Source organism: Phalacrocorax carbo, chromosome 13 (assembly GCF_963921805.1).
Source record: "Phalacrocorax carbo chromosome 13, bPhaCar2.1, whole genome shotgun sequence".
Classification (NCBI taxonomy): domain Eukaryota; kingdom Metazoa; phylum Chordata; class Aves; order Suliformes; family Phalacrocoracidae; genus Phalacrocorax; species Phalacrocorax carbo.
The window spans coordinates 9,059,220-9,075,201 of NC_087525.1; the positions used below are offsets into that span (position 1 = coordinate 9,059,220).

The 15,982-nt window shown below is 42.6% G+C and overlaps 1 protein-coding gene and 1 long non-coding RNA gene across 6 annotated transcripts in view; one reads left to right on the forward strand and one right to left on the reverse strand.

Annotated features, from left to right (window-relative positions):
* The window catches only part of ANK3 (ankyrin 3), a 375,046-nt gene that overhangs the window by 284,544 nt on the left and 74,520 nt on the right, over window positions 1-15,982 (forward strand). For 2 of the 5 annotated variants that reach the window (XM_064464766.1, XM_064464768.1), the window contains 6 exons: window positions 4,860-4,958; window positions 5,048-5,146; window positions 5,554-5,649; window positions 8,719-8,791; window positions 8,994-9,056; window positions 11,672-12,010. In XM_064464766.1, the coding sequence (XP_064320836.1) occupies window positions 4,860-4,958; window positions 5,048-5,146; window positions 5,554-5,649; window positions 8,719-8,791; window positions 8,994-9,056; window positions 11,672-12,010 (769 nt within the window). Of the gene's footprint in view, window positions 1-4,859; window positions 4,959-5,047; window positions 5,147-5,553; window positions 5,650-8,718; window positions 8,792-8,993; window positions 9,057-11,671; window positions 12,011-14,343; window positions 14,752-14,905; window positions 15,198-15,982 lie in introns of those variants that run through there. The other 3 variants (XM_064464771.1, XM_064464770.1, XM_064464769.1) reach the window with 3 other exon arrangements.
* Window positions 13,467-15,911, reverse strand: LOC135315606 (uncharacterized). Its single transcript, XR_010375086.1, has 2 exons — window positions 15,576-15,911; window positions 13,467-13,599 (listed from the first exon to the last, which is right to left on the reverse strand). It is a non-coding gene; the product is annotated as an uncharacterized LOC135315606 (long non-coding RNA).

Here is a 15,982-nt window from a genome sequence, read left to right on the forward strand (position 1 = left end):
TTTGGATCTAAAGCATTTTCTATCCCTATCAACAATAATACTGTAGCTTCCTTGTCTGACATTTACAGCAGAGAAACAAAAACAGAGCAGCTTGAGAGTCAGCATGACTACAAAGATGCAGTAATTCAAGCTGTTAAGATTTATGGTTATTACCAGCGGAAGATATTAAAGTAATTCCCTGAAATGATATGCAAGTTTGTGATAATTTCCCTCAAAAAAATCAAATAAGGCAAGAGAATAAGGGTTGCTTTGTGTTTGTGTGTTCCATTAGGATTGAAAAGCTCAGTACTTCCAATTCTTTTTGGCACTTATTCCCGTGCCTTTTGATAAGCCCTTCCCAGCTGCTAACTCCCATATTGCTGTTCATTCTCTAAAACAGCTAGAAGCAGCACGGCAGCTGACTGCCAGAAGGTGATGCGTTTTAGAGCTGTATTAAACAAAAGCCATGATTTTCTTGGAAGTAACTTTTTTAATATTAGGATGCTTACTATGCCCCTTGGCGCTTTGCCAGTAAATATAACTCTGAATCTAAACTGCTGTGCAGAAATGTGTGTAATTGAGGGGCTGGGTTGGGTTGGTTTTTGGTTTGGGTTTTTTTTTTTAATTATTAATAGCTTTTGAAGCAAAATATTTTAGCCTCCTGGCCACATTTCTATATAGAATGTAAGTAGCAAGCTCAAGTAGCCATGAGAATTACTACTTTAACAGTTAATTTGGTTGTGTAATTGCAGAATCTGCCGGTCAGGGTGTTTCAGAAAAGTTAACAGAATATCTGTTTTCCATGAGGATGTTGGGATATAAATATAAACTTTATACCTTCCTGAGCTAGAAAGACTTGAATGCAGGAATCTGGGCTGCAGCTGAGCTGCGTCTCAGGCATTAAAAGGGCATTTTGCTAATTAGTTTTATTTTGACCAATGCCTTTACTACAGACATTGCTGACTATAAACATAGGAAAGATGTCCTCTGGTGGCTGATGAGGTCTAACGTGCCCAGTGAGATGTGACCCGCCGTGTCAGATCTCTGTCACTCTGCTGTCAGTGGCTGTGTGCTGCATTAGGCACCGCCTCATCAAACACGACATGACGTGAGATGACCACAGGGTACGGCAAACTTAAAAGGAGGTTTCTGGGCTCCTCCAGGGAGTTCAGAGAGGAAACTGGTATTTTGCCACCAGGCTAGCAGGTGCACACATCGCCACCCGGGACACGCGTGATGCCTGTAGCAGAGAAGCTGCCTTTCAGTGCATGTGCCTCCAGCTGCCACGCTTGACCAGGCCAGCAGCACCAAGAGCTTCAGAGGGAGCCTCCTTCACCTTCAGCTCTGGGACACCAAGAGCTGTAGCAGGGAGAATAGTGACCATGCCACCACGGAAATGTCCTGATTTCTACTATGCATTTGGAGGGGAAAGAAGAAAAGTTTTCATTAAGTCTCCAGTGTAATCAGCAGGCTGTCAGGAGTGACAAAGAGCATCAATAATGACTCCTCTAGCCATTTATGATGGTACCACATGTAAATTTTTGTATATACCATTTGCAGAAGGAAATTGATGTTATACTGCAGTAAATATCAGGGGTTTGATAGCTGCTTCTTCAATACTCATTGTTACAGGCTGGAGAGAGGACCCTGTACAGATCACTTCAAAGGGAAAGTCAAGATCAGCTGGTCTTGGTTCTCTGATACACTCCAGATTTTAATGTTTTAGGGTTATTAGCAGGGGGTTCCCAGCAGGTGGCCCTTGACTTTGGATTTCGTCTCCCCAGTTGGTTTTATGATGTCTGATTTTTTTGTTGACCTTGCAGGTCATGTTAAGAGGCCAGTATTTTGAAGGGGGAGAAGGGAATTAAGTTTTTGTATGAGGAGGTTTTGCAGCATTTTTTTTAACCAATATTTTGATAATTTGGCCATGTTTTAATCTGAGTTCATCTCTGGGCACGTAGGAGCAGGGGTCACAGAAGCTGCATTTGAGGTACACGGCTGTAAGTACACTCCACGTTCTACTGAAGACTCAAGACTCTGGCCAGCCTACGGAGACCTGTCAGATTCAGGCCCTGGGCACTCCTAGGAAGCTGTTAGGCGAACCCTAAACTAACAGTAACCGTAAGATGAGGTCCCAGCGTTCAGTTCTTGATGATTACATTTTAGATAGTGCTCAGGATCTTACCACGGTGTGTAACTATTCTGTGGGAAAAGTTCCCCGTAGTCATTTGGCATCTGATCCAATGTTCATATAAGTCAACGGAAAGTTTCATTCTCCTGATGCCAATGGAATTTGGATCCAGCACTGTTTCTTGCAATGATTAACTCGTCCTGGTTGTCAAAGCTAGCAGTTTCTCTAGATCGCAAAGGGTATATAACTAACTGCAGAAAAAAATACACACCCTAATTTAAAATAACCGGCACAGCTACCATCTCCTAGCATGTGGTAATACAACTGAAATTAGGTAACCTTGTGTGAGGTAGTATCAGAGGCAAAGTGACATGAAGAAATTGGTGTGTCTAAACCCATGGACACTTGAAACTTCCCTCTAGTGGAAATAGTTCACGTTTGAGGTTTTCTGTTTCTTTTTTCTGAGCAGCTTTGACCTCGTGGTTGGAACATGTGGCATAGTGCTGGGTCCTGAGCCCCAGGCTGACCTTGGACTTGCTTTCTCAGTGCTTTTGAACAAGTTGTCTAACCTGGCCACAGCTCACTGACATGAATGTACAAATGAAGGATGACAGGCTGCAGCTTTTAACCTCCTGTGTGCCTCTACCTCTCGGGCACCAGCCTTTTCTTCTCAGAGCAGGAGAGCAAAGGTGCTTTTCCACCTTTAAACACTGATGAGAGCAGCAGGAGCCTGGTCAATACAAGACCAGCCCATCTTTCAGTGTTTCTACCCACAAGGTTGGCTTTTGGATCTAGTTCCAGATCATTCAGTCCCAAGTAGTATATTTTCCCTCTGGCCATGTGGCTGCTTTGAACTCTACCAGCAGCCAAAGCATTCACCATGGCCGTCTTTCTCCATATATATTATAACTGACCTTTCTGCCACTGGAATTAATAACCTTGAACAGCCTCACCTCTTACCTGTTTTCCGAGGGCAGAATTCTTGTAGATTAACAGCAGAGCACGTTTGCGGTGTATTTTACCATGTGTTTAGAGTGTTTGTGTTCCTCTCATCAGACATGATTTTTACAGCCTAGCAATTGATTTTTCCATGACAACTGGTAATGCAGCCAATGGGCCAATACCACCTTGGAAGCCCCACAGAGCAGCAAAAGGACATATTACATTGGCAGCGTAGTTTCATCCTGCTTGCAGAATGGTGAAGCCCCATGAGAACACTGGCTTCTCAGAGCCCGTCAAGTGGGCCCATGAAACCTGACCTTTGAAGGGGAAAGGAATCCCAGTGACTCACCTCAAAAGAGGGGGGGAAGCCTATTAATCCATCTCTGTGAGCCAAGAAAAGCATCTGCTGGAAAGCCATCAAGCTATTAGTGCATGGGGCGGTTTGGGGAAAAATGGCCCCTCTCCATGCCGTGGAGGAAAACAGCAAGTGTCCCATTTAGGGGCGGCAATCTCCCAAACTGTCCTTCGCGCAGCTCTAGATTCACTGCGTTTGTTAAGGAAGAAGAGGTAGTGTTGTCTTCCAGGGAAGATAAGGTAGGAAAAGATAATTACTTCAGGAAAAATAATCTAATTTCTAATATATTAAGCATCTCAAGTCCAACTTTTTCGAAACTGCAAATAGTGTTCTCATGGACTAAGATTAGAAAAACAGCAGCAAGAGCAAGCTTTGTTCGTCTTTGTTTTGTTGCATTGTGTATTAAAAGTTAACTGTTGATTAAAGTGTTTATTACAATTAACAAGTTACAACATGCTGTTTGACTTATTTTAAATATGTGGGGTTTAAAGTGAGCGAGTTCAAAGTCAGCCTAGTGACTCCTGCTTTGCTACCAGGAGTAGTTTGTAAAAACCACCAGGAGTTTTTAAAAATCTTTTCAGGTTTTTGAGCTATATTCTTCTTGTACTAACTGGTTTTAGAAAAATTAACAGAATGTGTACACTTTACTATAAAAAGCCATTTAGTTGTGGTTAGAGCATTCAGTGGGGGAGTCCCAATGTTGACAAGCATTTTTAGTCTGTCCCACGACTAATGAAAAATAAGTAACAGGAACAAAAAGGATACATTCAACTATCTCGTCTTTGCAATTGCCAAGAAAGGGCAGTTTCTTCCAGTTTGCATAACACAAGGCCAGACACATGAAAAATTAGACCTTTCTGTCTTAAAGCCTCAATTTACCAGCTGGTGTTCCAGTTTCTATAGGACTACATTGTTCTGGCAGAGCTGGCAAAACAGTTGCATTGTTTGAGATTTACCTTCTGGGTATTTCAGTCAGAATGGATGGGCTGCAAATTCCACTGTAGCTGAGGCAGCCCTCAGCACGCCTGTTTCTAGAAAGCTGTTATTACTTACTTATTTACTTATTTGTTTATTACCACACTGTAGGAGCACCAAGCATGCGAACCTCACTGTGCAAGGCATTATACACACGTTTCGTTAAAAAGGTGGGCTCTGCCCTAGAGAGCTGATAGTCTGGCCGTTGGAGAGGAAGGCAAACCTTTAATCAACATTGCATGTGTTGAAGATTACAGGAATACAAGGCATTCAGAGAGCTTCACAGAGAACAGGACTTCCATTGACATTCATGAAAGCGTGGGATTTTTTTTCCAAGGTTGGAAGATTTTTCACATAGGTCAAAGAAATAAAGGTTAACGGGATTTTTGCTGCTTCATGTCTGGGGTTTGTTCTGTTTTGTTTTGTCAGGGGATGTGTGGGATATTCACATTTGCTAATTGCTTACGTTCATTCTAGATGGGATACACTCCTTTGCATGTTGGCTGCCACTACGGAAACATAAAAATTGTTAACTTCCTTCTGCAACACTCTGCAAAAGTTAATGCCAAAACGAAGGTGAGTTTTCCGCCTGTGCCTCACTCATTCTGAGGAGGTGGCTTGTGCGCCGTGCCCACTGCAGCCTTTCCCTTTCTCTGTGCCTGCAGAACGGGTACACGCCGCTGCACCAGGCTGCGCAGCAGGGGCACACCCACATCATCAACGTCCTGCTCCAGCACGGTGCGGCGCCCAACGAGCTCACTGTGGTAAGTGCAGGGGGTCCGCCGTGAGGCCGACACTTTCGCCTCGGGCTCAGTTGTCCCACCCCACATAACGCATTTAAGCAAGGGAAATGTGGAAAAAAATGTGTGTGGTGGGAGAGGAAAAGAGCAGTTGAACCCTGTTCCCCATCGCCCCCGCATCCTCTATGCCATCACCTCTTCCAAAACTAGAACAGCAAACATCTGAAAATCTTTTCATTTTCATCCTATTTCTGTAGACTTAAAAAATTTATGGTTATTTTTCCTACTACTCAAAATATATTTATTTCAATCACCAGCATGTAACCATTTATTTGACCTGTATTGTTCATTTTTCTACAGTTAATTAGCAGTTTCTACACTTAGCCTTGCTAACACTCAACTTTTTTTTATATAAAATTTTCAATTGCTAGAATGGAAACACTGCCCTCGCCATTGCTAAGCGACTTGGCTACATTTCAGTCGTTGACACATTGAAGGTGGTGACAGAAGAGACCATGACTACAATTGTAAGTACAGCTTAGTTCAGCAGTGAATGGAAGAATTTTTCCTAAGCCAGTGTATTCAGCTTTGTTTAGTTACATGTCTACTGAGGTTCCAGTTTAATTTCCACCTATTTCCTTTTAGCAGGATAAAGTGGATATTAAGTCAAATATGAGCAATATATTTTTAAGGTGGCAGACATTATTAGGATACATGCAAAAAGAGTACCAACCGAGCAGAAAATGGACAGAATAAATGACTAATAGTCACAGTGTTTTCTCTGCTTATCTTGTTGTTTAGGGCACAAACCCCACGAATACAGGCTGGTTTGTAGTTGAAAAGATGTTGCTACAGAACTGTGTAAATAGAAGCTGCTTCTGCCTTTTGAGACAGTTTTCTAAGGGACTGGTGTATAATGCCTTGTATTTGGCCAAAGAAAACCTATTCCGAACTAAAACGTGGTTGGTATTTACTTAAAAGCACCTCATTGCATAGTTTCTGGTGTCTTCTAAAGATGGTGAAAGGCTGTCTTCTGCAAGCAGCCACAGCCAGCTCCTGCAACCCCAGATATCCATTCGCTAACATATTCATGAACCCCAGCTTGCCTGTCTTGCCTCTCGGGACGGCTTATTGCAGCGTGAGCCAGGAGAGGTTAAAGGGACTAGCAATGGTCAGGTATGACCTGCTATCAGAAAAAATGGTGATTCACAGAATCCAAAATGTTTCTCTCAGAAAGATTTCTGAGAAAGAATTTTGTTCATTAGTGTTTTGCCAAATTGCTCTGTAAAGAAAACAGTTTTGTGAGATGAGGAGCCTCCACGTACCACCGTAGTAGTAAAGCCAATATTGGGTCTTAAGAACGTAAATCCAGAGCATTGGCTCCAAATTTCCTTTTTCCTTTCTGCAACCTTTTTTTTCTGATTAAAAAGAAAATAGAGAAGTATGTGCACATATGCATTTTGAGGCGTATCAGAGATGGAAAACAGTTACTGTGTGTTCCATATTTTGTCATCACCCATTTGTGTGGTCTAGCAGTGCAAGCAGGTGGTTGCAATACGATGAGCATTTGGGATGACAGGCAGATTTTAGCTCTGCTACTGCATGTGCCTTTTCCTCCTGTGACTTTTCTGGCTGTGGGCTATAATTCAGTAGCCTGCAGAAAATCCACCACATAAAAGACAAATTTCAGAACAATAAGATATAAAGGAATATGCCAGAAAATAATCACAATTTTTTCTTACAGCTTCTCTCTAAGTTTTCTCAGGAGCATGTTTCTCTCTAGAAAGATTCCAAAATAGTTTTCCACAACCTGAAAAAATTGATGGAGATTATTATATGGGGTAGCATAAATTTGAATAATTGCCTAGTATACAGCCAGGTAGCTGCAGGAAAAGTAAAACCACATATTTATGCTAAGAGCTCCCAATATCACAAGGTCATTCTTAGCTTCTAGAACCAAGAAGCTGGGGGAGTTCATGCTGCATAAGACGACCGATAATTTATGTTATGCAGATGAAGAAGAGTAGAGAGATGGTGGGTCAGGCTGTGAATTATGCTAGAAGAAATGTTAGATGCTGAGAGGCCTGTATTACCCCAAATACCTACTCAAGAGAAGCCCAGAAATAATTTCCATTAAAATCAGAATATGCTGCTTATCAGTCACAAGTGTGTACTTGTCAGACTCTGGAAGTCTAGACAAGAAATGTGATTTACAGCTGAGGGTTTTAAAAACTCAGTTTGACTGCTGACACTTATTTTTTGGGGCTTGTGGCTAAACAACTCCCAAAGGTAAATTTAATGAAAAAAGAGATGAACAGAACTAATTTTACTACAATTTATACTCAAACACCAATAAAAAAATCCAGTAGTGCCTGAAAAAAAAAAAGTCCTGTGATTTTGCTAGTTGAACGGCAATGTGTTAAGAAGCTTTGCAAGTAATGCCCACAAAATGAAATAATGTGAGGCTTTTTATAAGTTCTGTGATGTTTGAGCATGCAGGAGTTCTTCTGCCTCTCTCAAGTGATGGCAGTAGCCCAAGAAACATGAACTGCCACATGAGTATTCATGAGGCCAGAGAAAAACTGAAATAGTTTAAAATAAATGCAAGTGGAAAAGCTGTTTTGTCCTCCTGAACTTGTTAATGATTTCTTATTTGTATATGAAGGGTGAGAAGTAATGGCGGTTAAAATTAATATAATATAAAACCTCCATAAAGATGAGGGTGGGTTTTGGTGTGGGGTTTATTTTTTGGCTTGTGGTTTGTTTGGGGGTTTTTTTCTCTTTTTAATTCCACTGCACTCCATGAATGGTAATTCTGCAGGGCCTCCTGCGTGGCCTAAAACTTTACCAGTGCTTGTTGTGTTGTACCCCAGCTGGAGAGCAAACTATGCACAGGTGTGTCATTCGTGGGATACACGGGTATTCTAGGAACAGATTTCAGGCATTCACAACAATCCTTTTTCGGCTTCTGATTTTTTCTATTTATATTGGTCTTTTGGTCTGAATCAATATAAACATCAGGATGAAAATCAACCAACCACTTCTGAGTGTCTTTCATGCACAAATTCCTTAAGCGGTATCTTTTCGCCTGCATGTGGTTACAATTGTTCTCATTTGTGGGAAAACCACACAATTCATGCTGAGGCATCTCTGAAAAAATTCACATAGATTAAGCCTGCTCCCAAATTGCAGCATTTTTCTAACGACGAAGGAGAAATACTTCCCTCGGAAAGTTTCATTTAAATAGAGATGACATATTCCTGCTCAAAATTTAGACTATTTGAAGAGCTGATATGAAACTCTTCTCAGTGTACTTGTTTCTTCTTTTGATATCATCATCTTGTAGGTTTTCAGCTCATGCTTTTTCTGCTGTGAAACTGTGAATATAATATTGTCTAATTTTTATTGTTTGATGTAGTCTTTTTTAATGTATAGTTCAATCTATAAAAACAAAAGTGAAGAAGCAAAAAACCCACTAAATCTTGTTTTGCTAACTGCAGGTCAAAGTATGTCCTACCTTGCATTTGATTTTAAAAATAACTGTAATTTTAAGAACAATGATGCCTGCAATCTGAAATGATTTTTTTCTTTGGCAGACTGTTACAGAAAAGCACAAAATGAATGTACCCGAAACCATGAATGAAGTTCTTGATATGTCTGATGATGAAGGTATTAAAATATAAAACAAGCCTCTCAGTTATTTTTCAGTCTTTCGTTGTTGTAAGAAATGTTTGTTTGAAAAAAAAACAAGCAAACAGCATTAGTTGGAAATGGTCTTTGCACATTTGTTATTGTTTTACATTGATTGTTTTGTTGACACATTGATAGTCTATGCTTTTATTTAATTATTTTGTTTATTTAAATCATGCAGTTCGTAAAGCCAATGCCCCTGAAATACTCAGTGATGCTGAATATTTATCAGATGTTGAAGAAGGTATTTGTGCACTTTTGTATTGCGGTGATATTTAACTTAATCCTCTTCCTTTTATTTCATCTGTCTGAAAATTAATCCTTTAACTTTTCTATTTATCCCACTAACAATAATTTCTGCTTTACAATTAAGAACGCTTTCAAAAAGTCTTTGAGCTATTGCTGATAATCCTCTAATTTTTTTCTGATCTCTTATTCCTAATTTTTTAATCAAATTACCTCCAGTTTCCTGGAATAGTCCTTTTGCTGTTGCTCCTATGAAATGGAGAATTGTTTTATGATTGTAACTGAAAAATTAAATATCAGACAAAAGGGTCAAATATCAAAACACTTTAGAAGAAATAACATAGTGAAAGTGAACAGCAGAAGAAATGAATTTTTGGTTTGGTGTTTCTTTTTTAAATTCTGATGTGGATTAAGCGCTGAAATTGTTGATTTACATTGATAGTGGACTCTTAGCCTGGAAAGACATTTTCAGGGTGAGTTTTTGGGGGGTTTTGTTTGTTTGTTTAATATATAATGTTTCGGTCATGATATTCAGTAAAACCACATCAGAGTACTTTTGCCCTGAATAAAGAGGATTCATGGACTCAACATGTTGGTGTTTGTTAGTACTAAGGAAGTACTTTGTAGCTGAGATTTCATCTGTATCATCCTGCAAAGTGATGTGAAATCTGTGAGAGTGGCAATAAAGCCCTCTGTTTTCAGGGCCTCTAATAACTCTGCTGAGCTATTTGCGCTAGCAACCTGCCCATCCCAGCTCACTCCTCCGTGCTGGCCAGGCTCCTCATGGCTTCAGTGGTTCCCAAGTATTTAAAACTCCTTTGGCAACTGCTTCCCTCCCCTGTACCAGCATCCCCTGTTAGGTCAGACCTTTCCTGGTTTGGATGTGCAGGAGCCCGTGTGAGTTTCACCAGGAACTGCAGGTTTCCAGAGGCCACGGCAGGATTAAGTTCCCAGGTGACATTTAGAACCAGAAAGGTCTTGAGTGGGTGAAGAAGATGACAGTGTCCCGAAGGCTTTTTTTGTGTGTGTTCCGATTCACTTGCATTAGAGCTGCAGTTTCTTCTTCTCTAATGGGAAACAAGTGACTGGGTTCAATTATTTTTTGTGCTTCTTTAGTTAATCTCTCTTTTTTCCTCCCTAGAGATAGATTTACTTTTAATTTTTATAGCATTTAAGCACTAAAGTGTAAAAGCTGTTTAGCTAAGTTCACTGTGTGCAGCTCTTGTTTAATTCGTGTATTGAGGCTTTTAGTTTGTGTTCAGTTTGTCATTGTGTTCCCATTGCTACAGCTCCAAATGGATAGTGTTCATACCCTACACCTGTGTTTTACAAATAACTCTTAGGCTATTGTACTGCTCAAAATAATGTATTGTTTTAACTGACTGAACACTGATGCATAATAGTGCTAGTTAATAGAGTGGTAACTACTGCTGTATCCCTCTGTGCAGCTTCATATGGAATCTCAATATTAGAACCAAAGATGTAAAATGTATCTTTTAATATACAGGATCATTTATTAAGGCCGAATGCCACAGCTGCAGGGTTGTGTGAGATCTGTGGAAGGTTTTTTCCTACTCACTAACTCTGTTTAACAAAATACAAGCCAAAACTTAAGGCGGCAGGTAATATGCTCAATTCCTTGCCTAGGGAGTGTTCTGCACCCGTGTTGTTACTAGGGGAGCTAAGAGACTGGTTTATACATAACAAGGTCACTTTCAAACCTAAATTGAAAGGGAGCTCTCAAATCAAATAAAAGGCATTTTATTAATCTATGCTGCAGCATTCTAGTGTGCAAGGCATGCAATGAATTACTGGCTTTGAGGTCATCATCACTGGTCTGTCCCTCTTTCCTGACCTATCCATGCCTATCCCCACGACTCCTCAGTGCTGATAGGGTATTTACATACAATGCATCCACTTACGCCAGTAGAAATAAATATGTTCAAGATGGTAATGCACTCTGACAAATCTCAGAGCCAGGGAGCTGATTTCCGAGTGAGAGAAGGGTACCAATTTACCACCCAAATCTGAGCTCTCTCTCACTTGGCTAAGCTTCATGTCATCAGCCAAAACTCTTCAGTGAGAGAAACTTCTTTAATGATTTCTCAATATGCCACAATCCTCAAGGTTTCTCTCATAAGAGAAATTAAAGGCTTGGAAAGTAGAGTCTCAGAGCTCAGAGGCAAACGTCAGGAAGCTCTTTCCTTGCATTTATGTCTCGCTGTGCCCACTAAATAAGTATTTACATGGAAATTGTGTGATTTCTCTTCCCTGCCGAGGACAGTTTGGTTTGGAGTCAGACTGGTTGAGAGGAGAGACCTTTTCTTCCTTTTCCTAGATTACTCTGGCAATTCTGCCCAAATGAGGTTGAGTGCTGGGAAACTGCTCCACCGCAAAAAAGAAATATTTTTTTTTTTAAAGATGTGAACATGATTTTGTGGGGAAAAAAATGAAGGCTGATCTTCATATGAGCAGAAAGTTTATAGAAGAACACAGAGCCATTCCGATGCACACTGAACATGTGCTCTGCCTTTATTTTTAAAGAGATTGCGAATCTTATAAATGTGAAACCTGAGACTGCAAGAACCGGGTCTTTCCTCTTACTGTCTCCAGATGTGAGCCCGCACCCCACACCCTGCACAGCTGCTGGGAGCCCCAGTGGTGCACCCCGTGGCCACGGGGCTGGCGGGGAGCCAGGAATCAGCCATGCTAAAGCACAGTCCGAGCCATCTGCAGGAGGCCTGGAGGGAACCCCCTCGCATGCGCATCCTCGGAGCATCCCTCCGGGTGGGTGCAAGAGCTTCGGTCTGGTGGAGGAAGCTGAAGCCCTGCTGCGACTGCCACAACCCAGCGATGAGCTCTGTCACAGCACCCCCCTCCAAAAGGTGCCGCTGCTGTCCCAGGGGCGAAGGGTCAGCAAGCAACGGAAGCTGATACAAAGAGTGAGACTATGTGAGCAGTGAAGGGAAAAAAACCCAAACCAAAAAACAGTTCAGGTGTTGAGAATTTAGACAGTCATTGTCAAGAAAGACTTATTGCTGAGCTTTTGAATTTTTTTTTGTTTGGTCTTCAGTAGATAACAAACATTTAGGTGTAAATAAGGACATGGTTTTAAATCCATTTAATGGAGATTCCTCTCAGTAGGAGTAAGTATCATGCTAATCAAACCCTGGCAGATTAGACAGATGTCCTAACAGGACATGAGTGTGCACCGCCTGATCCCTGAGTGGGTGCTGAGGTGCAGCAGTTTAAGTGCATTTAAGACAGGTCAGGGCATCCCCTTGCATGAGAGTCTATTATTGATCTTTTTAGGAGGGGTCGATTTAGTATGTTTTTATGCTCAGAGTTTTCTGAGTTTCGTCTCCATAAAAATTTACAGATTCATAAAAGTTTCAGCGGTTTGGTATTGGCGTTTCTCCATACTTGTGTGAAACCAAAACCTTGGCTACTACGAGAAGCATCCTGCCCTTCCCTGTGGCTGTACCTCTTCTGCCATCAGGCAGCTCTGGACAGGCTGTGACGAGGGAGTGGCGAAAGCTTCGGGGATCTTTAGCAAAGCCAATGACAAATGCCCTTTTGGATCCCAGGCTATGATTAAATTGTGTTTGGGACTTTTCCCAAGCCACATGATGCTTTCTCTCATGCTGCCAGAGAGCCTGTATTTCTCACTGGCCTTTAAAAAGAGTGCTCTTGCAATTCCCAGCTGTAGGAGACACACTAAGGGACCAGAAAAATGGGGAAAACATGAAGTATGGAAAAGCTTTTTGGGGAGAAAAGAGCAAGTAGACTAGGACTGTCTATCCCAGAAAAAAGAAGCGCTGAATGAGGGATAGGTTAGAATGTATAAAATAGCAGGTAGCGAAATGAGCAGTGATGCTTGCTGTCTCTCCAGAAGTTCAAGAACAGGGAGCATCAGTGAAACCGGCAAGAGGCAGATTCAGCTTAAATTAAAAGGGCTGCTCTTCCCGCGACAGGTAGTTGAATTGTGTGACCCCTTGGCACAAGTCCTCGGTGTGGGGAATGCAAAAAAAGTTTACATGAGTTCAAAGTTAAATTGGAAGAATTTAAAAAGAGGGAAAAAAACCCCAAAGTGTTCACGACTATACAAATCTCCTGTGGCTTTAGAAAATGTGTGGTCAGATCACTGCCAGCTAGAAAAGAGTCGCAGAGTACTTCCACTGTTTCATGTCCTTATATCCTCCTGCGAAGTCTGGCTGCTGTCAGAGGCAGGGCGCACTAGGACTGACAGACCTTTGCTTTGACCTACTGCTGCTATTCCTCCTTGGATTTTGAAGTTTCCTATACTTGCGATAGCTATGTTTGCCCGCTGTTAACAGGACATCATCTTTCTTCAGTGCGTAATGTATTATGAAGGGAAGGATGGCAACTGCAGCAAAGCAATGCAGTATTCTTTCTTTGGTGTTTTTATTTTTTGCCTCACTTCTTGGGCATTTATCGTTTGCGTTCAGAGATTAATTTTGTCTTCAATTTTCCATGGGACGTCTCTCTGCAGCAATACAGTGTGCTGGGAGCAAAGTTACCTGAAACACAGAGGATTAGGCTGTGACACCTAATTAAACAGAGCGGGTTTGCTGAAACGTGCACCACCCATTTTGCTCCAGCCTCCCACGATCACAAAACAATGTCTGGAATTCTTTGAAATTACCACTCCTAGATGCAGCTTTTCCTTTGATGAGAGCATTTCATCAGAGTAATCCTGCTCTGGCTGGATTAGCTGCAGAGCGGGATAACATCTAATGTATTTTGCAGCTCAACTGGAATAGCTTTTTATCATTCTCCACCTTGCCTTTGACAAATGACGCTCCTAAAGAAAATGCCTCGTCTGGTCCTTGCAGTGGCGCAGCGCTTGGCTTCAGGTGTTGTAGGGCGGAAGTTTCCAGATGTCACTGGTCCAGTTAGCAGTTTCTTAAAGTTGCCCGTACCTCTGACCCTCTGTGGGCCGCTCCATCACCTCCCAAGCTGCAGTCCTTTTTTTCCCTCAAGCACCTGAATTTGCTCTCTGGACACAAGCACCCCACAGCTGCCGGGCAGAGAGGGAGCGGGGCGGAGGGCAGCAGGTCCGCACCCACCGAGCAGCAGCCGGGTCCCCGGGCCCGAGCCCCCCGGGTCGGGCCTGAGCCCCGCGGGGTCCCGGGGCGGGCGGGGGGCGGCCCCAGCCCCGGGCGGAGCCCAGCGCCCGGCCCCGCGCTCCCGGCTCAGCCCCGGTATCGAGTTACAGAAAAACTACACCCTCGCAGCACCCCTATTTACATACAAATAACTGGAGTGCCTGCATTTATGTCACCATTCCAGGGGCTTGCCAAGGGAGGCTGTAATCCAATCAGCAGAAGCTTTAAAGGGATGTCTGCAGAGTGATTAAAAGGGATTTTGTTTTTTTAAAACTCCAGTCATTATTTTTCATTTTGTTTCATATTTTGCAAAGAACTTTGGTCCGAGTTGAGAGGACAAAGATGCACATGTCCTAAAATACATGCGAAGAGGTCGCGATGTTGAGAAGATCTCAGTTGTTGTGTGGAAAGCGAATATGACCCACAGGGATTAGTTTGCTTGTGCTGGTTTGGAGATTAACCCTAAATCACTGCTTAAGGACTAATAGGACTAATAGGAATTCTTGGAAACATCAGGGAAAAAAGTCTTATAGACCAGACTGGTGAAAATGGCTTTCCAAAACAGTAAGACTTTTTAAAGTTTAACTTTAATATATGCTGTTTCTGTTTCTGGGTTTTGGGGGTTTGTGTGATTTTTTTTAAATTGTTTTTTGTTGTGGTTTTTTTTTAATGCTCTCTGGTATGTTATGAACATTTTAGCCTTCAAAGTGTTACTGAAAATACTGGTTGTTGCTGGGCTGGAGGAGAAAGTTGGTCTGTTTGTTTGCCGTTTGCAAAGCAGTAGCTGAAGGGGTATTTTTAGAATTGATTGTTAGTTTAAAACCAGAGCTCGCCTGTGGTTTCCTGAGTTAAGTGAATGGAAACTAGTCTGAACTCCTTGAATGAAAGCGGGAAACGCGCGGCCGGGCTGCGGAGCCGCTTACCTTCCCGAACACGCTGCTCAGCTTCTCTGTTGTGCAACTTACACACCTCAAAGGCGTTCACAACAAAGGAGGAGAGCGTGGAGGCAGGCAAGTAACGAGCTCCCGGGAGCCCGCTCTGCTCCGGGGCGGTGCGGGGTCGGGGTCGGGGGGAGGTGGGGGGGGGACGCTCCTGCAGCCGCAAAAGGCATATTTTGGACTTGCTCTGTCACTGCAGGAATGTAGCTTTGCATGATGTAATGGTATGCAAATGCTGCTAGCGAGGGCGAGCTCCGCCGTTAACCCTTTGCGGCATCTGCCCTCTTCTCCGAAGACTTAACCTTCCTTCCTTCCTTCCATTTCTTGTAATAAAAAAAAAAACCAACCCATAGCATCTACTTTGGGCTTCGGGGCCGGGCTTTGTCCGGCGCCGGAGCCCAGCCCTGGCCCCGCCAGCGGCGCTTCATGGGAGCTTCATAAAGTACTTACCTTCAGCAAATCGGCCGCGGAGCGGGAAGCTGTTCATTAAAAAAAAAAACCAAACACCAAACTCCCCTTTTCATTCAAGCTTGCAATAGTTACCGGGAAACACCTCCGCTGGAAGGCGGGCCTCTTCTTTTACTCGGCGTCCATTCAAGCTTGCTGTGCTTTTCAGTACGGGTGGGCAACCAGGCTGCCCCTCCCGGCCAAGGACTTCGTCGGTGGTGGTGGTTTTGTTTGCCTGGGGTTTTTTGCGTACAGTATAACCTAACCGTAGGTTGTTGGGTCCTGCTTTTTGGTAAAGAAAGCAAAAGCGAGTGCAATAGTGCAAAGTGCAGAACCACCCTTTTTGCTCGCTTAAACGATTGGGCAAAAGTCATCCCTCGTACAATTTTATTGGATTTACGTCAAGGTGG